The sequence below is a fragment of the Harpia harpyja genome, chromosome 7 (genome assembly GCF_026419915.1).
Source record: "Harpia harpyja isolate bHarHar1 chromosome 7, bHarHar1 primary haplotype, whole genome shotgun sequence".
NCBI classification, from domain to species: domain Eukaryota; kingdom Metazoa; phylum Chordata; class Aves; order Accipitriformes; family Accipitridae; genus Harpia; species Harpia harpyja.
In genome coordinates, this window is record NC_068946.1 from 38,009,241 (window position 1) to 38,033,182 (window position 23,942).

Consider the following 23,942-nt stretch of genomic DNA (forward strand, 5'->3'; position numbering starts at 1 on the left):
TAGTTAAATTACAAATACCCAGGCAGCTCAAAGATAGCTGTTCCTACTGATTTCTTGGTGATAGATACTGTTCAGTTATTCACATTTGTTTTGTCAAATCTGTTAACAGTCTTTGTTGTATTAGAAAAAGGAACTGAACAGAGACCTGAACAGCAATTGCAGCACTTTTTCAGTGGAAGCCTTTATCATTTCCTGCTCCCCCTAATTGCTGCATAAATCCATGCAACAGGAAAAGGACAACATATATATCCATATTTACTGTACATACACATACCCAGGTTGGAATTCTGCTCAGCTTCTCTTTTTAAGGTGTCAAAAATAATCTGTGTCATCTTTCCACCATGCACCTTTATTGGCTCATTGGCTTGTTCAACTGACTTCTGGAATTCAACCCAATAGCATAAAGCAGTATCAGTTAATTACCTTTATCCACACAACCTTCTGTTGGTTCCACTGATGAGTATCAAACCATTATTTCTGCAAGGATGATTTGGAGGACATTTATTAATTAACCTTCATAGTTGATTTTTTTAAATATGTTTAAATTGCTGTATAATGAGGAAACCAAGCAGTATAGATAAAGTTAAAATAAACATTTAATTGGCTATGTGTCACTGGAGACACAAAAATATCGGCACATTCTTTATCTATAGCTTTTTTCTTCCTTAATGTCACAGCATCTATCTACACAGAACGATTTATGGGTCTTCCTGTAGAGTCCGATAATCTTGAGCACTACAAGGTGAGAATTCTCTTTCTGTGTTGATCTTCCTTAAACTTGAATCACACTTCCATGGACAAGTAGAACTGTGAAGAAAGAAAATGACCCACCAGCTCTCATAGTGGCAGTCCTGTAGCAGCCTAGCTACTGCTGTGAAATTCATATCTCCATAGTTACTTGTGGTTTTGTATTTATCAATCCTAAATATGCTAAATTGAAGTATCCTTATTTTCTCACTTGGACAAGTCAGACAGTTCTGCCAGTGCGAACCATTAGCCTAGGAAAGAACTCATGAGAGAGGTTAAAATGTTGATGTTGGTAAGGTTTTGGTTGGTACTGTTAGCTGTGGTACGCAAACTGCTTCATGCAAATTTAGCTCTCTGATAATAACATCATAAGCATACTAAATGGTCAGAACCGCTTCCCCTACCTGGAACAGGTTGCCTTTCTTCTTTTCTTCACATTGATAGAAAGTCTATAGCTTCTTCTAGCAGCACACATACCAGCTCTGGATACAGAGAAGCCTGAATTAATGCCCAAAGAAGTTAGCGGAAAGACTCCTATTAAAGATTTTGGATCATGTTCTCAGTACCATCCCAACTCAGAGAACAGAAATGCTCAATACCAAACTGCCCTGGTAGAGCTGTCTGGGTAGCCAGGAATTACAGTGTTCAGGGAATGACACATGGCTAGTGCTGTGCTTTTCGTGAACTGGCCCTTAGAAAAGGCACTAAATATATATGGCTTCTATTATAATCTCAGATTGATATGAAGTCCCTGCTGTCATTATTATGCCAGTCCAACTGTTTGATTGTTGTTCTACTAGGTAATGAAAGCCTTTCAGCTCTGTGACTGAGTGGTTTAAATTGAAGCTGCTGAACTGTTCATTTTTCGTCTCAACAGAATTCAACTGTGATGGCAAGAGCAAAGAATTTCCAAAACGTAGAGTATCTTCTCATCCATGGAACAGCAGATGGTGAGGTTTGCAAATGGCAGTACAAATACAGAGTCAGAGTCACTTTGTTTGAAAAACATTAAGCATCTTTCTATGCCTTTGATTAGGGTCAGTACTTAGATCTTCAGTAGATTTCCGTGTGACATAAGATGCTTACTCATTCTTAGTAATGTCAACTCTATTACTTGATAATTAGTGGACACAAGTTAATGCACTATAACTTTATGCTGTGTGGTATTTACACATTTCAATAGCCAATCTCTTTTTTTCCTTTTTCAGATAATGTACATTTTCAGAACTCAGCACAAATCGCAAAAGCTCTGGTTAATGCACAGGTGGATTTCCAGGCAATGGTAAATAACAGACTATTTTTCTTTTTGATCAGTGGCTTATAGCTTCATCAATAAGCTTATCTGACATTTGGCAATGTTTTTAAGAACCTGGTTCAACTGAACATGCTTCAAAATCTGGCAATTGCTAGTGCATTTGTTGCTCTTCATAAACAATTTCTTTCTCGAAGGATTTGGCTGCTCTTTTTTTTCCTTGTTGCCCTTTGGATGCTAGCAGGATTTCTCTCTTGTCAAGAATAACTTAAAGGCTTTTAAAATGAGACAGGGAGAGGAATGAAAATCCAGCCTCCTTATAAAAGTTGCTGATAGCTAGTAAAAGAGAGGAAGATGAAGGAGCTGGCTTCTGGGGCCAAAACCATCACTGGTTCTGATGGATTCTATCTTGAACTGGACATACCTGCCACAGGCACAAGGTAAAACAAGCAAAAAGGGTATAAGGTATCCAAGTAGTATATCCAGGATCAGAAAATAAACAAGTTCTCTGCAAAATTTACTTGGGGTAGCAGGTGCAGGCAAAGAGAGAAACACATAGGCAAGAGGTTAGAAGATATAAATGAGGAATGAACAGGGGAAAAGTAGTTCTGAATTACATGCTACGCTCTTCTTCTGCATGTTTTTTTCTCGGGGCCAATGGCCTAAGTGTTTGCCTGCTATCAAAGTACTGGCCTTCTGCCTCAGTCCACTTTCCGAGGGCCATGAACTCCCCAAAAAGGGATCACACAGGGATCCCTTGGGGATCTTGTGTACTTAGGGTTTGTAGACCCTTTTGTGTATTCCACATTTTTTGCCTCCTTCACTGATCTTTAGCAAACCCAGGTTATATCTCAAGTGCCTGGAATACTGCATGCAGTTGTAGTCATTCTAGTTCAGCTATGGGGGAATGTCAGTTATTTCTAAGAGTTAGCATAATTCATATGTGTATTTTATTTGCAGTACAACATTCATAATGTTCATGGCCCTGTTGTAATGCAGGATATTTTGAATAGAATTCCACAACTTTTAGCTGAAAGCTTGTTGCTTAGAGCCCAGTATTCCTAAGCAAGACTGTGACCCCTGTTGCCAAGGCCATGCAGCAGGTCGGGGGCATTTCAATCCTAAGGGCATCTCAAAGCTCTTTTGCCTGACTTAATACAACTGACTTGTCAGTATTGAGGCAGTAATGCTTACAGAAGATTACGGAAGGTTTAGAAACTTTTTTTCAGCAAGAATGTGAATATACTGGAAACTGATGAAAAAAGATTAGCAAGTCTCTCTGTTTTCTTGAGGCATCCACTTTCTTCTATATGGTAATAAAATAAAGTTCTTGTGTTGTTTAACTATTGCAGAATTGAAAATAGAACATAGGGGGTTTATGACTTTTTTTTTCTTTTTCAGTGGTATACTGACCAGAATCATGGAATTCCAGGCCTTTCCAGCAAACATCTCTACACACATATGACCCACTTCCTCAAACAATGTTTTGCTTTGTCAGAATAAGTAGGCTATTCAGAGCATGCTAAGACATCTGATACATCTCTGGGAGAATGCAATGTGCAACAGTGCCCAGGTTATATAGTTTTCAGGTGAATTCATAACAGGAACTTTGAAATTTTAAAGTTGATGTTTACATCCATGTTTGATATTGTATATTAGCAAATGTTATGCTAATACATGTTTTGGCACATTTAATACCTGTTTGATAGAAAAAATAAAATCAGAATGTAAAATGCCATGTGCATTTATTGCCATCTTGCTTAAGCTTACATTCTGTAATCCAAAGATAGGTGGTCCACTGCAAAGGCACACTGCCAGAGGAATCTGCTTGCATTTGTTAACTACAACTGTAAAATGGGAAAGGACAAAGCAAGCAGTGCAAGTACCTAATTAGCATCCTAACAAGAACCAGTTTCTCAAAACTGATTTCCAATTTCTTGGAAAGAGTCCAAGCAGGAATGGGAACACACAATATTTAAAGCTGAAGTTTGGATAATTATTGAGAATATTGAATGCTGTGTTCAAATTTTATTCAACTCTTATTTGAAACCTTGATTCTGCAGAACTCTCAGTCTTCAGGTTTAAATATGAAAGTAGGACATTCATGATAGCTGTTTTATCTCAGTGGTTTTTCTCCCTGTATTGAGAATATGTGAGCCATATTAGCTTGTTTTTAATCTCTAATCATCACCTCAGCATTCAAATTAATCTCAATGTCATTCATCCCAGACTGGAGGGGAAGGATCAAAGGATTATACAGGCTTTCTTTGCTTTGTTTCCCGTGAAACTATTTTAGGGAGTCTTTAAAAAATGTTGAAGGCTAATAATGATTGGAATACTTGTATTCTTTTGATTAGTAATTAAATCAGTCCTGTCATAATATAAGAATATGAACAAGATAATTGGCAAGACATCCATTGTAGATGAAATGATTCTCTGGTCATGTGTTTAAAAAATTCTGAGCTACCCTACTGCATAAGAACCGTGGTCTGTCTAACACAGTATCTCATCTCTGCTATTAGTCGGTGAGAGTACAAAATAACGTGAAAAAGATTGTGGAGTAGCCTTCCCACAAAGCAAGCTGCTTCCTAATGCTCAGTCAGAGATCGGTTGCTGCTTCTTTGTGGAAAAGCAAGGGGTTTCATTTGACCCTCTTGACAAAAACATGGTTTGTAGCCAAAATCATTAAAATGTGGAAGTGATTTGCTATGTAACAGCTTCCTTCGTTTTGTTAATGGCAATATCAAATCTGATTTTCCACACATGAGAACATTCTCAGACACATCTTTATGTAAATGTAGTTGCCAAGCTGTTTGTAATGGTTAAATTACACTTTGATAGGAACTCTTCAGAAAATACTCAATTAGTTCAGGTTTTTTTGGAAATGCTGCCAATTACGTGACGTTAATGAGCTTTTTGTTGGTAATGTAATTAAAATTCAACTGCTATAATGGTTAAAGGAAAAAATTATAGCTCTAAGAAAGTTAACATTAAGCAAATATAACATGAAGTGGGGCTAATTAGATGTTGATTCTATGGTCCTATGTGCATTTGCTGCACACAACAGTAGTCTCAGTAATGTGGTTATTTTACAAATAAGGAATACAATTCAGCTGAAATTACTGAGATTTAACTCTCAATTTCTTATATTGATACAATACCACAGAAACCATTGCAAGATTGTGGTCAAAGAGAGAAAAATCAAGCTCTTATCCCAGATGCTTAAAGATTTTAGATACCTGAATATGTCAATGAGAACCTAGAGGAATTTTCAAAAAAGCATGGTATCAATCTCACATAAATATCAATGTGTTAAGTTCCCTTTGCACTTCTGCACCTTTATTTTTATTTATGCTTTTGAAAATCCTATAAGCTCTGGAAATTTCACCAGCTAAATTGGCCCTTTGTGTATTCTTAAGTAATAAAGTGATGCAAGGTTTTGTTCACACCCTGCACACAGGTCTGTAGTCAGAAGCTTCTGGAAGTATTTGGAATAAGGGACATTTCAGGAAAATGTGTCACATAAAATAACAGAAGGTACCTCTTTCCCAAGGGATGCATTAGCTGTTTCATTATTAATCTGCCCTTATGTCTGTTTCCTAAGGCAATCAGAGTACACATCTTCCAAACTGTCCACCATTTACCTTGGCTTGTAGGAAGCAGTTGTGGGGATAAAACATGAAAAAAATAAGTGTATCATGCTGCTTTCAGTTTTGCTTCATTGTTTCTCATATTGTTAATTTATTTGCCTTACACAGTGTTCTTGCCAAAGAATGGGAATATGTCTTCAGCAGAGTGTGACATTTACAATGAGTTGCTGGAATAATGTCTAACCTGAAACTTTATGATTGAGCAACCATGTATTTTGATGACCCGAGGGAAAATGTCCTAGGATGCTGTGAGTGTCAAAAAAAACCTCTTAAAAATATCCACAACATCAAATTGCTGGCCTGTGCTAATAACAGGTAGTGTTGCAGTCAGTCATTAGAAATGGTGCAGGGCACTTCAAACCTACCATCACAGTACCACAGATTCACAGAATGGTTGGGGTTAGAAGGGAGCTCTGGAGGTCGTCTTGTCCCACCTCCCTGTTCAAGCAGGGCCACCTACAGCTGGTGGACTATGTCCAGTTGGCTTTTGAGTGTCTAAAAGGACAGAGACTCCACAACCTCCCTGGGCCTACTCTGCCAGTGCTCGGTCACCCTCATAGTAAAAAAGTGTTTCCTTATGTTCAGACAGAACCTTCCATGTTGCAGTTTGTGCCTGTTGCCTCTTGTTCTGTCACTGGGCACCACAGAAGAGAGCCTGGCTACATCTACTTTACGCCGTCCCTTCAGATATTTATATACAGTGAAAAATCCTCCTGAGCCTTTTCTTCTCTAGAAAGAGAACTTTTTCCATTCTGCATTGCTGTCTGCAATCACAATCCATGTTACAAGCATCACCACAAACATTCACTGGACAGTTATTTGCCCCATTTCTTTCTAAGGAATATGAATATGGTATGTAAGAGCCAACACTGGGACACAGCTTATTATGAAACTAAGAAATGCTAGCTTTTGTGACAAGATTTTCTAAGCTGATGAATGAATATCCTCAAAGTTTTGCTTCCCACTTTCAAATGTTTTACAGGATCTGGTTTTCAGAAAATGCTGAGCACTTTCTGCTCTTCTTTTCTCTTTTGAATAAGAATCTCACACTTCAGATACCAAAAAATACCACTTCAGATAATGAAACTTAGTTTTCAAATATTTGTCATATAAACAAGGTATACAAGCCTCTGAAGATGGGACATAGTTGTTCTGAATTAAGTAGACAGGCCCTTGATAAAGAGCCACAGATACAGTTGTTTACAAGTCAGTTTCCACTATGAATCCTGTTTAGCTTTTAGAAAATAGAGCTGCAAAGCAAAAACTGCTTTATTCTAGGAACTGAAGTGTACATAAATAGTAGAAAACCACTGGTTCCACTCCAAACCATTCATTCACCAACACCTATTTTCATCGTCTACCTCATTTGTGCTGTGTGAGTTGTACATACCAATGAACATGTAATCCTCATACCTCAAATCTGGAGCTACATGCTTTGCTTCAGTTAGGATTACTGCAGCTGCAAAGAAGAAAAGGCCTGAACAGAAAACAGCACTAATAGAAAACCAAGTATAACCCCAGCCAGGCTCCAGAATACGGTTAGTGTTATACTCATTTTACTCAGATATCAAGTAAAATTCAGACTACATTCAATACTTTCCAGTTTGCCAGTCAGTTCCAATTACAAGGCACAGCTGTTTAGAACATTTTATAGAGTCATTTGAAGGCTCTATATTTAATCTGAATAATTCATAGTATTCACTAAGAGCATTTGGTATTACTTTCAATTATGAACATTGTCTTTTCAGAATGTAAAGTAACTAGTACATACTTGGCCAGCTCTTCTGCCTGCGCAAATTGATACAGCTCCATTGACTTCAAATAGACCAATTCCAATTTATGTGAGTAGACAGTGTGTGCTACAGCATAGTTACAATAGCTCTCTTTCCTGAGGTACAAACCCATTGGCATCCTCGGCAGCTCCATCCTGTGGAAAAGCTTAGAAACCCTAAACTAATCCTCCGTTTCAGAAAGCCATTCCTGCTCTCCCAAGCGTAGCCATCGAGCTGATACATACATATGCACACATTTGTGTGTTTGTATATGTACACATGTAGGTATGTAACATGATGCGTATGCTTTATGTATGTATGTGTGTACACATGTGTTCTTCCTCTATATGTTGCACTAATTCTCAGAAGGGGAATGCACGGCTCTTTTGACTGATTACCATGTAGCAAGGATTGGAAAATAAAAGGGGCTGCACAGCCCAGCCTCTGAACTCATGGTTGACAAGTTAGGGAGAATGCTTTCTGTATAATGTAAGAAAGAAAAGGGTGTGGGCCTGTAGTCATACCCCAAGAAACATCCTCCTCCCTCCCATGTTCTTTAGATATGTAATGGATAAAAATATAATAATATAATAGCAATAAATATGTAATGAAGAAATACATAGAAAAATGTGGGGGGTTCACTTTTTTGAAAGCATTTGTTGGGGATTTTTTTACTTCTTTACTTTCAAAAGTCAGCAACTTCCTAATTCATTGAAATGTTCAAATCCTGACAATTTAAACTTTTAAAATTTTTTTTCTTGTACCAACAGTTAAAGACTTGAGAGAAACCTCCTAGAAAATTATGATATTCAGAGTAAGCTAGCCAGTTATAACAAATACATTGCTCCTATTTTTCTAAAAAGCCATGCCAACTGGAATTGTCACTGCTAGAGCATCAGGTTCAGTGTGCAGCTGGTGAGAATTCTGCTTCTTATTTTACCTCTTCTGTAACTTTCCCCACAGATTTTTTTGTCCAGTGAGTGCACTACACTGTCCTTAATAGCAGCCATTACCTGTTGCTGAGATGATGGTGCAGGAAACTCTGATCAGCTCCAAATACAGTGAACCCAAGATACAGAATTTCAATTACTCCAAGTGAATCATGAAAAACATCAAGATGAAACTTTCCTGAAGGCAGGTCACTTTCAGGTTCTGTCTCTTAGTCTGCCTCAGTAGAAGTACTGTCTCATACGTGAACTATAATATAGAGGAGAGTGAGGTTGCCTTTGACTTTTGCCAAAAGGTGCCATCTAACTATTGTATTTTACAATGTGAGAAGAAAAAAACTGAGTATATATGCATGTTTCATACACTCATTACAATTTTCTACTTCTGTTTGGTAACTCGTTTGCTGTGCTCTTGAAATATGTATTACTATAGAGTAAGTTATGGCAACTGTAGGTTGCATGGTTCTTGATGGCAGTTCACTTTCCTGTACTTTTTATTGTCTGTATATCACTTGAAAAACAAATAATCAGTCACCTTCTAGATGCTAGATGACCTGCTAGATGATATAGGCTGTGTAACAACCTGCCCAGCCAGGTGCACTGAGCTGCTCCGTCTCATATATTTTTTTCTGAAATCATCCTACTGTAAACAAGGAACTTTATCTGACACAAGAAAACAAACAGAGCTAAACAAAAGAAAAAAACTGCCTGTTTCCTGGAGGAGATGATATTGTCTTACATTCTGTATTGCCTGTTTAGAAAGCTATGTATCTTTAACTCAACATGCAGTGAGATAATTGTCTGTAGCAATCCATTTCAACAAGTGTGTATGTGTCATCCTGGTGTAAAAAAGGTCTAAACGGCCCTTTGATCACCATCTGCTGTCCTGTCGGGGTACTGCAGGGCTGAGCAGCCTGCCTTCTCCCGCAGGAGCTGCAAAGTTGACCAAGTTCATGGAGAGTGCCTTCTAATACTCTAGTGCTGGACTTACATTTAATCTGTGATTTTGCATCCCCTATATAACGCTTATAAAGTTTAAATAGAAAGTAGATTTAAAAATAATTCTGAGATAAAGACGACAAAGTATCTCAGTGAAATCGGCACCTCATGAAAATAAGTAGGTTTGGGGTATAATTGTTTCCAGACTTACTTTGGCTCCTTTGGTACCATGTCTTATATGTTACACAGTTGTTTGCCTAGAGAAGGTTGATAAATGGAGATGGTAATTCCAGTCATTTCAAACAAAAAAAATCTGAAAAGCCAAGTTTGATAAATATGTATGCAAGTTTGTATATCCTATGCCAATCAATGACTGGGAATCCATGCCTTTGAATGGATGTGAAAAATACAATTAGGAGGGGGGAGAAAGAGGACATGGGGAAGAGAACATGTGGAAAAGAGGGGAAAAGAAGTGGTAATTAAAAAGGAGAATAACAAAAAGGCAAAATAAGGTGCTCAGAAATGACTGAAGGTACGAACAGAAGGCAATGATGAGAGGGACAGAAGCTGTGCTCTTAAGTTTTCAGTAGCAGCATTAGTAGACACTTGCATTGTAGCTAAAAAAGACAAAAATGGACCATGAATCTCAGTAGATGGATCCAAGAGCAGAGAAAAATTATATTAACACCAAAAAAAAAATTTAAAATTGATTATGTGGACTATGTAGTGAGACTTAATGTTTCCCTAAACCCATACTGTGATACCACAGCAATGTATTTAGGATAGAAGTCTAGGAAGGATCCATTAAATTTTGTTTGCCACTCTAACACTAGGGTTATTAAGTTTATACACCGCCTCAATTGTATCATATGGGCTATGCCAATCTGGTTGTGGTCAGCGAGCAGAAAATTAACTCCCTGAAGAAAATTCTTTGCTGGCTTCATGGAGTATTGTTAGGGGAAATAAGAGGGTTAGCTGTAATGTGTATGCTCTGTACCACAAATTAGACCATGGGCCACTCCAGACTGGAGCACAGGCTGTCATTAATGTTGAGTGAGATGTCCACTGTGATTCCAGACCCTTGCCTCTACTGAGCAGAACTGAAACTCAAGGTGGAGTCCTTCATATTTAATGTCTCCTGGACTGCCTGGCACCTTACATATGTAATAATCATATTTCATTTTTGTGCCCTTTTGCATTTTGCAAAGGATTATCATGACATATGAAAAAGTCCATAAAGGAAAACTTCAGAACTTTCTTGGAGGGGGATATCTCACTTGTTGCTTCATAGAGAGGATAAAAGACCCATATTCCTGACTGGCAGATTTTTTCAGCTGCCAGGGCCATTGACAAGCTTTCTGTCAATCTCTCCTACCTGTGGTCACCAGATGGCTAAACATAGTCTTCTCTGGCAATGCTGCCCCACCACAGCTATGAAATTGCCCCTATTACTGGATGGTTTAGGACCTTGACAATAGTTGCATAGAACATACACAGCTACAAAGCTCAAATCTGGTTTGGTTTTTGGATTTTTTTTCTTTGTAGGGAATGGAGACATGAGCAAAAGTCTTATCTTGCGTAAATCTGTAGGCCACAGTGTGAAACTCAATTTATAATGAATGTTTGCCATACAGTTCTCCCGTAAGTATGAATTTTCATACAGATGAATTTACAAAGTTAGCATTTTACATCTAAGGTAATCAAATATTTTTGTTAAATTTGACCTGTGCTAGGATTTTCATAGTGGGTAGCCATCACTGCAGCACTTCACATCTCTTCACGTTCATTATATTGGCACAAGATCACTTGAAAAATCATTTATGGCTTTGGGGAAGTCATGTTAGTTATTGTTAACAGTGTATTAAATTTATAAACCTTGATTTAAAATTGATAGGTGAAGTTGATGTTATTGATGTCAACAGGACCAGGATTCTAAATGTTAAATGTGGCAAATCAGAATTTGGAGAAATTGCTGCCTTAATCCCAGGCACCTTTAGCCCACTCTTTGTCATCCTAATGCCCTTCTGTTTGATATTTACTTCTTTGGACATTGCTACCTCACTCCTTTTGCAAATCCATGTTAGCATTGATGTCATAAAGTAAGCAGAATGAATGTGTGAAATTGCTTGTAAAATTATCAAATGAAATGAATAGCAAATATGATGACTTTTTTTTTTAAGTTGAATAAGGAAACTGTCAGCAATGATGCACTCTCGTAATGCTTACTAGAGCTGAACAGTATATATATAAGTCTGTGCAAAAGAGGCAGCTAGGCAGATCTCAGGATCCTCAAGGCTTGCCATAGTTCCAGAAGAGAGAGTAGCAGGTCTTTCCGCAACTGCTACATATCACTTCAAAGTATAAAAAGGTAAGATTTATATGAACTACCAGTACAATTTGTTTGAGAAAACTGAGTGCATTGTCTGAATTGTATTGCCCAAAGTTTGCAATAGAGGTGCAGCAAATTGGTGTTTTCTTCTGTGGTTGTACTCACCAATGTCTGGAGTTAATGACATCATCATTTAAATCTTTTAATGTATTGAATTAGTTCAACAGAGAATGATCCGAAAAAGGGAAATCAACTGTTTGGGTTGCAGAAGCAATTGAGAGAAGGAAGATTAGCCATGAGAACATGAAAGTCATCCATTGTAGAAAGCATTTAAATGTGAGATACATAATTGCTGATTTTTATATTTTTATCTCCTTTAGTATCTTCTCTAGAGATATTTAATTAATGTGATTTTTGAAATATTCACTCCTTATAGATACTGCCTAATTAAGAATCAATGGGGATTAAATTAGCAGAATGCAAATAAATTAAGTGGGTTTATATAGACACTGATTTAAAGCTGTCCAAGGCAGATTGTCACTCCATCACTCTACAGATTGCCACTCCACTGCCCTACCTTTAGATTATTTTGTCCAAGCAACTATTTTTTTCATATCACTGTAAGATCTGAAAAGGAACTTATATAGCACAAAAGTAAAAATTAAAGCCTTTCAATAGTTATTGTAATTATTGTATAAAATTTAATTTAGTCTTCCATCCTACTATGGATTTCCTTAGACTAGAACCATTATATTTTACAGAATTTTCCACCAGGCATTACAGCATGGTAGGTAAATTAGATGTAAAGTACATCTACCTGAAAAAGTAATTTATTTATAATTAGAAATAAATGCTATTTGCAAACAGTTTCATGTCAATAGAAATCTATATTATTCATTCATACCTCTTCATAGGAAAATATTCCCTTAACTACTGTAACTGCATAATTTGTATTTTTAAACTGGAGATACAAATCTGACTTTTGAAAGATTCTTTTTTGAAAACTCAATGAAATTAAGCTAGTTAAAATTGCACATAGGTACAAAAGACCTCTGCAGTAATATATATTGGGAAAACTAGCAAAAACATGTTGATCAAAGAAATAATATTCCAGTAAGTTTCCGATCAAGATTTGAGAGACATATTTGTAACATACTTTCTGGTGGTTCAAAGTAAGATGTGTTAATTTTTCATCTCCAATCAGAAAGAAATTAAAACATTTCCATTAGTCTAATATGCATATGAACAAAAATATTTTGTGTAAGATTAGCCTTAGTTTTCCTGCACCTTGACAATAAGATTGCATAGATTTTAGCAGTAACTACTGGTGACCTTAATAACTTAGAGCAAATAAAACCTTTCTTCTGACTGGGAAATTAATTGATTAGCAGGAATAAACTAAACAAATATTATTTTGCTGATCATCTCTTTTTCTTTACAAAACATCTTTGTGTTCCCAAGGATAAAATAAAAATTTCTTCTTCAGAAACTGTAGCTTCTTTAACTTGTTGAAAACTGCTGTTGCTGGTTTGGGTTACCAATAGGAAGTACTAAATGTTGAACAAACAAAATTGATTCTAATTTTTAAAAGAACATATTTGACAGAAGTTCAATAGCTTTTGAAAATACTATTTTATTAATAAGGATTCTCTTACTTGAAAATTGTATTCATTTCAAAAAACTGCATTTACACATCTTTCTTTTTAGTAATGTGCCCAGATTTTGATTCTGAAAAACTTAGAAAGAAGCTAAAACTGCATTTAACTTTAAACATATTCTTAAGGCATAAAGTAGCCAGTGGGACTGTTCACATCTGAAAGCTCTATAGGACTGAGGCATAAGAGTTAGATCCAAGATATACTGAAATCACCAAAAATCTGTTTACTGACTACAGTAGGCTTTGAATTTGTTTTTTCGTAAAAGTTTTATACAAAAGAATAGCTTTTGGTATCTGATATTGCTATAAGGAGGCTGGATTAATGACTAGACTATTTCTTTCATTCTACCTCAGTGCTTTAGGTTTATGTCTAATCTGTATCACGGTTTAACAAAGCTACAGGCAGCTGTAAACTATTTTTCTTTAGTTTTTCAGGTTAAGTAAAAGTATACCAAACTGCTAGCATACCATTAAGCAGGGCAAATTTACTTATGTATAGTGCAATAGCCAGACTTTATTCGGTGTCTAGGTTAACACATTTACAGCTGTATCAGCTAGCATGGGGGTCACTACATTACAATCAAACCATTTTTTTGTCCACAGCAGAGTCATCTCCCAAAGAATAGGCAGAGTTTTTGTTCCAGCCTATGAAATGTGAAATTGTGCATTCTTTGAGATAAACATTGGATGTCAGTGTTGCACCATGAAATTAGAGCTCCAAATGAAACAGTGTAAAGTTCAATACTATAGTTAGGGTTACAGTAGGACTGACTACATGGCCACCACGGTATTTGTTGGTACTATAGCAGAAAATGTGCAAGTGTAGAAATCAAATGTCATATATCAGGACATACAGAAGGCAGAAAAGAGTCTCCATACACACTGATGAAAAAATGAGCAACACTGACAGTGGTTTCTGGTGGAGAGAAGGAAATTGACTCCATTGCTTAACAGTACAATCCACCAGAAAACCTTATCTTCCATTTCTTTTCCTGGTTTTGATTAAGATTTGATTAAGACTTTGATTGCCTTAAATATTTTGATACTGACACTGAGGTATTCTAGTAAAATATTTATATTATTCATTAAGATTTTCTTAAAAATTAGGCCTCGCAAAGTACCAGAAGCAATACATTCTTCCTAACCATAAGTAAATTCCTGCCAACAGTCAAGCTTTGCATCTCCAACTATAAGTTATTTTATAATAAAAGGAAGAAACAGATTTCATAAAAAATCTGCTCTGAAACTGGGCAGACTACTGGTGCAGAGTAGAAGTCTTACAGCAGTAAGTTTTTTGATGCAGGAGTTTACTTTTTCAGAGACGTTCATATAGCGCTCCCCCCCCCATCCCCCCATTTGCACTGCTCAGTGCAGATCCAACTCTAAATCTCAAGACAGAGTAATCTGCACCTTCTCTACACATCATTCCTTCATAACTTTCTTATGGCTTCCTCCAGGCCATAGTATATTTAAATTCAGCCTACTGTGACAAGGCATTAAAATAGAGAATAGATATGTTTTCACTGAGACTGCCTTATTTTATAAATTATTGAATTTCAATAAATAACTCCTCCATTAGAGCCGGAGGAGTTTGGTGGAGATATTAGTGGGGAGGGTGTTTTTTCCTGGGTCTTACCTTGCCAGCTACCACTTTACTTCAATGCGCTCATCTTTCCTATCTCCCCTTGTTTTTCAGACTGTAACATAAACCTCCATAGGAAAGTGTCATGGATGGCAGAAGGGGTCTTTCAAATACACAAATATCAGTTCAAGTACATGATGAAATTATTTCCAGTGACATTTTGCTGATGTGAACTCATTGCAACTTCTGTTGCTTTACAGCAGATTAATATTGTGATCCACACTGATTTTAAAGTTAGAACAAATGAGCATTTAGCCATTGAATGAATGGCATACTCAATTTTTTGTCAAGGACAAAAGTACCTAACCAAATTTTAAAATCTTTTCCTTTTCTATACATTCATTCCATAAATTTAAGTGATCCAAAATAATTAGAAATAAACAATATATACTAGTTCATTTTGTAAGTAGATTTGCTCTCATTTCCTGTTTATGCAAAGCACTTTTGAGTCTATTAGCCATTAGCTGCTCATAGTCCCTTTTGCACAGAGTTTTGTGAGCCTAAAGTGAATAGCATTTCTTTGTTCAACAGAGTTTGTCCTATAGGGGATCATGTGTCAATAGACTAATACTACTACAGTAAATAATGAAAATTGTAGCACACATAATTAGGGGATTAGAGAATGCCTTACTCCCATTGGTGACTATTCACTAAAAGTTAGAACTGTACTACTTGCATAAGTAAACCAGTCATTAATGCAAGTAAGGGAATCACAGATTGGCTGTGGATCACCAAAGCATTTGTACAGACTGTAATACTCTGGTTTACATTGAGTAATCTCACATTAAAGTCAGTGAGACTGGTCAAGTTATTCCAGTGTGTGTGATGAAGACACATGTAATAATGTAGCCATTTCTGTTACATGGTTGAAGCCAATAGAATGACCCGTAACAGTAAGAATTACATCTGGGAGACAATGTTTTCTGCTTTGGTTTACCATTAATATGAACTATACACCCCACATCTTGTATATCCCATATAGTCCCATAATGGAAGCCCTTAAGCTGAAATAAAGTATCATGTCAATAGTGCAACAAGCAAAACTTGACATATCATGTCATTAATTGAACACAAGCCAGTGTGTGGTTTGGTGGTTGTTTTTTTCCTAAGGAGTCACACCTATTAATAAGTCATTATTAAGTCCAGAGGCCTACTGCTGCAATATCTGTTATTTAAAAAAAAAAACTTTTAAAAGGAGGGTGGAGGGCCAGAAGGAAAGAATGGAGAGCTGCTAATGTGACAGTATTCTTGACAGATTTGCTTTATTTTTTGTCTAGTGAATGAGCTGGAAAAAATAAAAGTCACACCAATACCCTAGTTTTGCAATAAAACAATATTGTAGAAACAGATCTAATGCTTGCCATCAGCAGTACACAGAACAAAGGAGATACAGACCTTTATCCTCATATTACTGAAGAAAGTGAGGATGCAGTTGCTCTCAGCTCACCTTGCATTCTAGAATAGAGACTAGAGCCTAAAGACTAGAAAAGTCTATAGAAGAGACTATGTCTTTTGAATGCCTACCCAAGGCACTACAGTTTCCATCCACTGGACATGGATCCTGTCCTCACAGGGTCTCAATATCATCAAGTTTAGATCAGCATTAAGGATGTCTCTTTTCAATGTAACTGATTCAGACATACGTAAAGATGATTACATTTTTCTTTGTTGCCTTATTTCTGTTTTGACAGGCAATGAAAATGAAAAGTGTTTATTTTATTGCTGGGCTTCTTTTAATGATAGTTCAAGGCAGCTGGCAAAATCCTCTTCAGGATACAGAGGAGAAATCAAGGTAAATTCTTTAGATCAAACTTCTAGAAACATTTGGCGTGAACTTTGTTTTCTTATAGTTTGAAGCAAAACATACTGTGACTTAAAGATAGGGTTTTTTATACTATTACACAGTACTTAATCTACCACTGGAATTGGCAAAAGGTTTTCATATTGCAAAGGACAGCATAGAAGTTTTTGGTATTACAAATAGCTGCTTTAGTTATCTAAGAAGACCTTGTAATTGTGCAGTATCCAATCTGTTATGTTGATTCCATTGCCAATTAACAAGTTATAAACTTTTCACAGATCATTCAAAGCTTCCCAGTCTGAACCATTAGATGAATCTAGACAGCTGAATGAAGTGAAACGTCACTCACAAGGCACATTCACCAGTGATTACAGCAAGTACTTGGACACTAGACGAGCTCAGGACTTTGTGCAATGGTTAATGAGCACTAAAAGAAATGGGTAAGCATTTTGGTCACATTGCTATAGATCTCCACATACAGAAACAGCCAAAAATCTAGCTGAATTCGGTTTCTTGATTTCAGCTTCCCATCACAGCCCATGCATAACCCTCCAATAAGTAAAGTACTTAAGGAAAAATTATATATAATTTAATAATATATATTTATATAATTTAATAATATATACTTTATAAGATATATACACAATTAATATGTTATTAAAAATGGGGAATATATGCAAAATCAGTCAAAAGGATTTGGACAAATCAAGTGCAGTATCAGTGTATTAGCTGATATGCCGTCTAAAAAGACTATCTCAGCTTCTTTGGGACAGATTGTTTCAGTGAATGAATTAAGTTCAATAAGAATAAGATATGTAAATACATTGTGAACATCTGGGCCATTGGGCCTTAATAAAACTTTCCTATCTATGGGTACTCTAATCTTGAAGTTTCATTTGTGAAAAGGGAGCTAAGGTTTAAGTTTTGTTGACCGCTGGATACTTTACCAGTATCACAAGTATAATGTTAAGGCATGAGTTGGCATGCTTTTTGAAAATACAAGCTTTGATTAAATACAAGCTACCAAGCTGAGAGCAAGAATAATATAAAAGCATGTAAGTCTATGCCCTGTGTTCTGGAGAAGGTATGTCCACAGAATCCAAAAATCTATTATATTAATGCTTTTAAATCCCTATGGAAGTCTTTAAAGTAATGATTTCCAGATATTGTATTAATTTAAATTTATAAGCCCCAAATTATTTGTAATATTCATCTATCAGTCATGGTTGTTTATCATAATATTTAAATAATAACCAATAAAATCTTATCAGTTTATGCATGCTCTGCAATGTACTGGCAATAATGCTCTAATGACTGTGGAATTCCACTGCAGCCAACAAGGACAGGAGGACAAAGAAAATGACAAATTCCTGGACCAGCTCTCAAGGTATTCTAGTTGCCACAACTTGTTACTCAAAACCAGTTTGAGCTCATTTTCTGTTAAACAAGAAAGAAAACTAGTATTCTTTACAATGTTACCACAACCCCAAAAATACCTATCAAAAGAAATTATCTCGCACCTGCTTTTCACAAGGAAAGAGGAAATGCCTCTATGTTATTTACTGCTGTACCTGTGTTCTATAGCTATGTGCAATGGCTTCAAGGAATGCAACAGGATGAGAATAGATTTCAGAAAAGGACATTCCAAGTGATAAAGGAGAGTAGAGAATAAGATAAAAAGAAAAACTTGGTATAGAAAAAGGCTGGAGAAAAAAAAACCTGTTATGTTGAGGAAAAGAAAACCAGTGAGAAGACTAATGAAAGGAAAATGGCCAGGCACCAATTTGCAGAGAGCTGATAAAACATGATACAATGCTCAGCCCTAAGCACTCAGTCCCATGTTACATAAACCACTCATTACAGGAAAGGACAGCACAAGACCTGCTGGAGGCCGGAATTTTGTTTCTTGACAATGTTTTTGGGATGGGGTTGGGAAGTTGGAAATTTGAAACAAATAAAACAAAACTCTAGCGTTTTTGCAAAACAGATTGAAATACCTATATTCATTCTTCCTTTTGTCAGAAATTCCAAAGAGGATAGCCCGGATCACGAAGATCCTTCCATTCAAAACACAGTCAATATCAGTAACAAATCTGTAATAAAGTTTCTGCTTCAATGAAACAGCATATCTCAACAAAATTAATGTTTCATTAAAAATGTTCCAAACAACTCTAGTTAGCATGCTGATGAAAAGTGCAGATGGTACTAAATTAGGAGGAATTGTGAAATCCCAAGAAGATAAAAAATAATAGAAAGAGCTAGAGGCCCTGAAAATTGGGCGGAAATTAGCAAATTCTGAAATAGAAATGCTAGGGAACTTGTTCGTGGAAAATATTCCATAATATGTCTACTTCTCAGTGCAGCTTGCCTTACTAAGGGTCACTGTGACATAATTTTGTGCTATATCAGAGAAAGAAGCACAATAAGGTATAGGGAGGGAGAAGGAAATCGTCTTTCTCTATTAGGCTGAGAAGATGACCAGGCTTGAAATTGTTCCAAGATTATCACTTGGTCAGAATGACGATTAAAAGGGTGTTCACAAAACAATTCAAAATGTAAATTCAAAAGGAATTAAGTCTGAACAGTTTGGCTAAGAAATAATGAAGATGAAGGTAGGAGGAGTGGCTTAATGGAAGTGTTTAGGTTAACACAAGAGGTAACAAGAAGTATGTCTGTAGAATACAATACAGTTTGTTGATCATAGCTAATTAATTAATCTAGCAGACCATTCCAATGCAGCTACATTTGCTTTCAGCACCTGATTTGATTTGTTCAGAACTAGTTCAGGCATCTCTGCACAAAACTGTATTGCATAGCACAGACAATGCCTTCAGAACTGAAAGATATCAAGAAAAAAATATCAAGGGTAATTTGAGAAGCAAAAAAACCCCTCTCCCTAATAGGAAATGCTAGTCTGGTGGGTGGAAAATAGAAATCAATAAAGGTTGAAAAAAAAATTAAGTCATTATGCAGCCTGCTTCTAGAGTATTGCTCTTCTTTCAGCAATGCGATCTCCAAACGTCATGCTGAATTCGAGAGACATGCTGAAGGCACCTACACCAGTGATATCACCTCTTATTTGGAAGGTCAAGCTGCCAAAGAGTTCATTGCTTGGTTAGTGAATGGACGAGGAAGAAGAGAGTAAGAATCCATCCATTCCTATTATTAAATTTTGCCTTGCTTTTGAGGTTAGAAATCAAGTCTGATGAAACCTTGATGTGTTTTTGATCATTCTTGCTGTACTTCATGTTTTTCTTTTGTAATAGAAGATATTCTGTGGGTGTTAGACTACCACTTTAAATTATTAAGTTCAAATACAGATTAAAACAAACCTGTTCACTATGCTGTTACACTCTAAAAGGTCAAGTTATATTTAAGGTGAATACATTTAAAACTAAACCAAACCTTCCTCTACCACCTTTCCTCCTTCACATAACATTGCTTACAGTCTCCTTAACTATCATTGAAATGATTCAAGTCAGTGTCATCTTAAATTACTTTCTCTTTTTTTCCCTTTCACACTCAATCTTTTCTTCTGCAATATTTCCAAGATTAAATTTGTACCAATGTCATCAGCTGTACTCCATGTGCTGGTGATCATTCCCAGCAGTAACTGATGACCTCTTTGCCTCTTCCCATGCCCCACAAAGTCTCCCCAAATTGCTGCTGCCAAAATAACTATCATTTCCTACAACTGTGACTTATTTTCCTTTTTAAGACACCTCTACTTCTTTTGCTATTGTTCACAGTTTCCTGGACGCCGTGCTCCACTGTTTTGACCTACCTATGTCTCTGATTTTTTCCATTAATATCATGTTCTCCACATACTCATTGCAGATTTCTCAAGCCTATTCACTTCATCTATTCGCTCATGACTTTACACCTTTTTTTATGAGTCTTACACTTAGAAAGGCCTTACCTTCAGTCTCCTGCAGGCACCTTGATCTCATCATATTTCCAACTCTGCATGTGTAGGAGCTACACAATGCACATGCCACTCTGCACCTTTTAACTGTTCTGTACTTATTTATGCCTTTAGACTGTAAGCTCCTTGGGGCAGGGATTTCATTTCATCCTCTGATTATATATGCTACCAGCTGTAAAGTACTATGTAAGTCTCTCGCACTATATAAAAATAATAAATAACAATAACAATAAAATATAATCTGTAAGACAAGATTGTGTGTTGTAGTCAAGGAAGACTAAATAGGTAAAAGTAAATTTTGTAAATAATGACAATTGCCCGAAAAAACAGAGTTAAATAAATGAGGTCAGCTATATAGAGAAGGGAAAGGCTGTTGCCACTTCATAGTGATGTTCAGATTTGCAGTTGTTTTTCTGTCATATTTTATTTTCATGAGCAGAAATAGGGTATTTCAGTATCTGTAAGAGACAGAGATTACAACCTAGGTGTGATGAGCTAAGCTTAGAAACCTAGATGGATAATTAAACATAGACTACCATTCTGCTTCCCAATATTGAGTATTATTTGTGGTCAAACTTGTATATAGCCTTCCCTGAAATTATTGCATGAAAAGAACCAGTCTGCCTGTCATTGGCCCCAGAGCAGAGCATGCTTCTGTGTCAGCCCACCTTAAAGGAATTCATTAAAATCGTCCTATTTTTGATGGGAGGAAACAGGAGAGGAAAGTTTTCTAAACCAGGCCCTTGGCATAATGGTATTCCAATGGTCAAAAAAGGATAGAGCAAGAATGAGGATCTGATTCCAAATATAAAATGCTATTGGACAGTAAACAAGCACATAGATTTTATACAGGTGTTGTAATTGAGTTATTGTAAGCCCCCCAAAAAGTTGCTGTTCTTAATATCTAAATACTTATGCAATCTAATTGTAAGTATATAACTAGGGTGTAAGTCCAATTAAAACAGAAAAAACGTATGAAAATTTGACTAATGTTTTAGTAGTGATATTTCTTAAATAACAATTCTTAGTAAATCTACTTTGAGTTTTATTGATGTCTAGTCTACTTGGCACAGACATTACAGACTGAGATATGGTTTTGCTTGTATGGCTTTTCCAAAAAATGCTAGAAAGGAATTTAGACTCACGTGAAGTAACAGTCCTCATCTGGTAAAGAGAGACTTCCATGTTTTATTCTGTTGTTAAAATAATGCCTCAAAAGATGTTCTGATATACATCGCACTGTACTGAGCCATAACATCATGCTCAACACTTAACTCCTTAAAATCACAGGAAATGTGCAGTGTATTAGAATCCTGTAATGAGGCCCTTTTAAACAGTTTTTTTTATTTTGATCTGCAAATTGTTTGATAATTTCTTCCCTTTAAAGTTTCCCAGAAAAAGCTCTTGTGGCCGAAGAAATGGGCCGAAGACATGCAGATGGCACTTTCACGAGTGATATCAACAAAGTCCTCGATGACATGGCTGCCAAAGAGTTCCTAAAATGGCTGATTAACACAAAAGTTACTCAAAGGTGCCTGAATTTTTATTGTGTTATTCTTAATATACTGGAGTTTTAAATGTATTTGTCACACATAGGGAAAACATTGCTAATTTTTCTCTTAACTATTGACATCTCTCTAACTGTGTTACAAACTTTGTTACAGACAGTACTGAACAATGATAAGACACTAAACAGAACTCATTCCAAATATAATTTGTATTTTGCATCAGTGGTAAACCTATTTAATAGTTTCCTATTTAAATTGAGGGGAGTTTTGCTACTGAAGGTTACCAGAAGTGAGGTCATATTAAATTATTGAAAAATAAAACTCTCCTTTGCGTGGGCATTATAAGATAAGAAATTTTTATTGGTAAAATTACACCAAATTGATTATTTCTTTAAAGACCATGATGTAAAACAGTGCCTTAAATTGTGGCTTGTCATTAGGCAATAGCGTACTGTAATCTGAGCTCCTGATAGCTAACTATTTAAGAACCCTGCTTTAGCTTGCCTGTATATAGGCAAATACTGTTGGAATTGCAACATTTTCTACCTGAGCTCTGTGAACAGGTTAATATTTAAGAATTATTTGTAAACATTAACAAAGCATTTCAAAAATAATAAAATGCCAAATCAAGGCTCATGTGAGTGGTCAGATTTTTTAAAATGTTGGACGTCCACTCTGTAAAAATGGATTACTTTTAGTCTTTTGACTACTGAAGCACCCAAAATTACTAGTTGATCTTGGAAATCTGAAAAAAAATATTGTCTCAAAAAATTCAGAAGCTATAGGTAAAGTACAGTTTTTGTTAACATTTTAATATTTTTGTGTTTGTAGTTCAGTGTTGAAACAAACAATCTATTAGAAACTATTAAAAACCTTTTCCTTTAGGAATAATTGTTTTCAATCTGTTATTAGACAGAGGCATTGAAGGGTCTGTGGAACTAACATCTGCTAACTCTTAAACAGAAAAAATACGTTCCACACATATTTCATAAATCTTGGGAGATTTGGAATATGTCCTAATTGCTGCTGCTTTCTTTTACAGGGACCTTTTGGGAGAATACCAGTAAAAATGCAGAATAAAAATGGGATAAATGAAGATCTTCATTGCATCAACTGCCAGTTATTAAGAGATTCTGAAATCTGTATTCTGTCATTTACATTGGGTGTAACAAAGCTATGTCACCTTGCATGCCAGGAAATAATTGTACTATAGTTTAGTGTTGCCAAAGGTTTATATATGGAAAACTTATTGTCTAAGGGATGGTTATCTTAACAGCTTTAAGACTATGAAAGTTCCATATCTTCATATTTTCCATTTATTAGGACTGAAGTAACTCCATTTATATTTAATGATAAAATTATTTTTCTAAAAAGTTGACTTCTACACACAAAGGATTCAATCACCAATTATATGTGTTATTTGTAAGGGGCTGGCAGTTACAAATGCCTGAGAAGTGAATATCCCTCTTAAAACCTTTGTTATAAAAAGGCTAAGCTTTAAGGATATTAAATGATAGCCTTAAATAAATTTTTTCAAGCTTCTTTTCTGTTGACTTTTCATGTGTATATCACTTGTGCCTCTTTGCACTCCATTTCATTTTATTCTAATACTGTAGTGTCACTGAGATCTTGGAAGTGGTTTGTTTGGAATGATAAAACAAACTCAATATTTTGTTTTGTCACATTTTCTCCATAATAATTCTCAGAAAAGAACTATCTGAACTTTGAATTATCTTTAGTTGAAAAAGAAATCATGTAAGATGAAGCCAGAGG

The 23,942-nt window shown here is 35.9% G+C and overlaps 2 protein-coding genes across 4 annotated transcripts in view; both read left to right on the top strand.

Moving 5' to 3' along the window:
• FAP (fibroblast activation protein alpha) overlaps nt 1–3,735 on the top strand; it is a 42,186-nt gene extending 38,451 nt beyond the window's left edge. For both annotated transcript variants that reach the window (XM_052792898.1, XM_052792897.1), the window contains 4 exons: nt 678–742; nt 1,625–1,697; nt 1,956–2,029; nt 3,401–3,735. In XM_052792898.1, coding sequence (XP_052648858.1) covers nt 678–742; nt 1,625–1,697; nt 1,956–2,029; nt 3,401–3,502 — 314 coding nt within the window. In that variant the 3' untranslated portion in view covers nt 3,503–3,735. The remainder of the gene's footprint in view (nt 1–677; nt 743–1,624; nt 1,698–1,955; nt 2,030–3,400) is intronic.
• A 7,097-nt stretch (nt 3,736–10,832) lies between these two features.
• GCG (glucagon) lies at nt 10,833–23,711 on the top strand. Of its 2 annotated transcripts, none has more exons than XM_052793453.1 (7): nt 10,833–10,948; nt 16,627–16,727; nt 17,015–17,176; nt 18,070–18,123; nt 19,740–19,877; nt 22,049–22,192; nt 23,212–23,711. In XM_052793453.1, exons 2-7 carry the CDS (start codon nt 16,630–16,632, stop codon nt 23,234–23,236), a joined length of 621 nt encoding a protein of 206 aa, XP_052649413.1. In that variant the 5' UTR covers nt 10,833–10,948; nt 16,627–16,629; the 3' UTR covers nt 23,237–23,711. The 2 variants fall into 2 exon arrangements, with proteins under 2 accessions (XP_052649413.1, XP_052649412.1); XM_052793452.1 differs by lacking the exon at nt 10,833–10,948 and adding an exon at nt 11,491–11,675.
• Nucleotides 23,712–23,942: the final 231 nt, after the last annotated feature.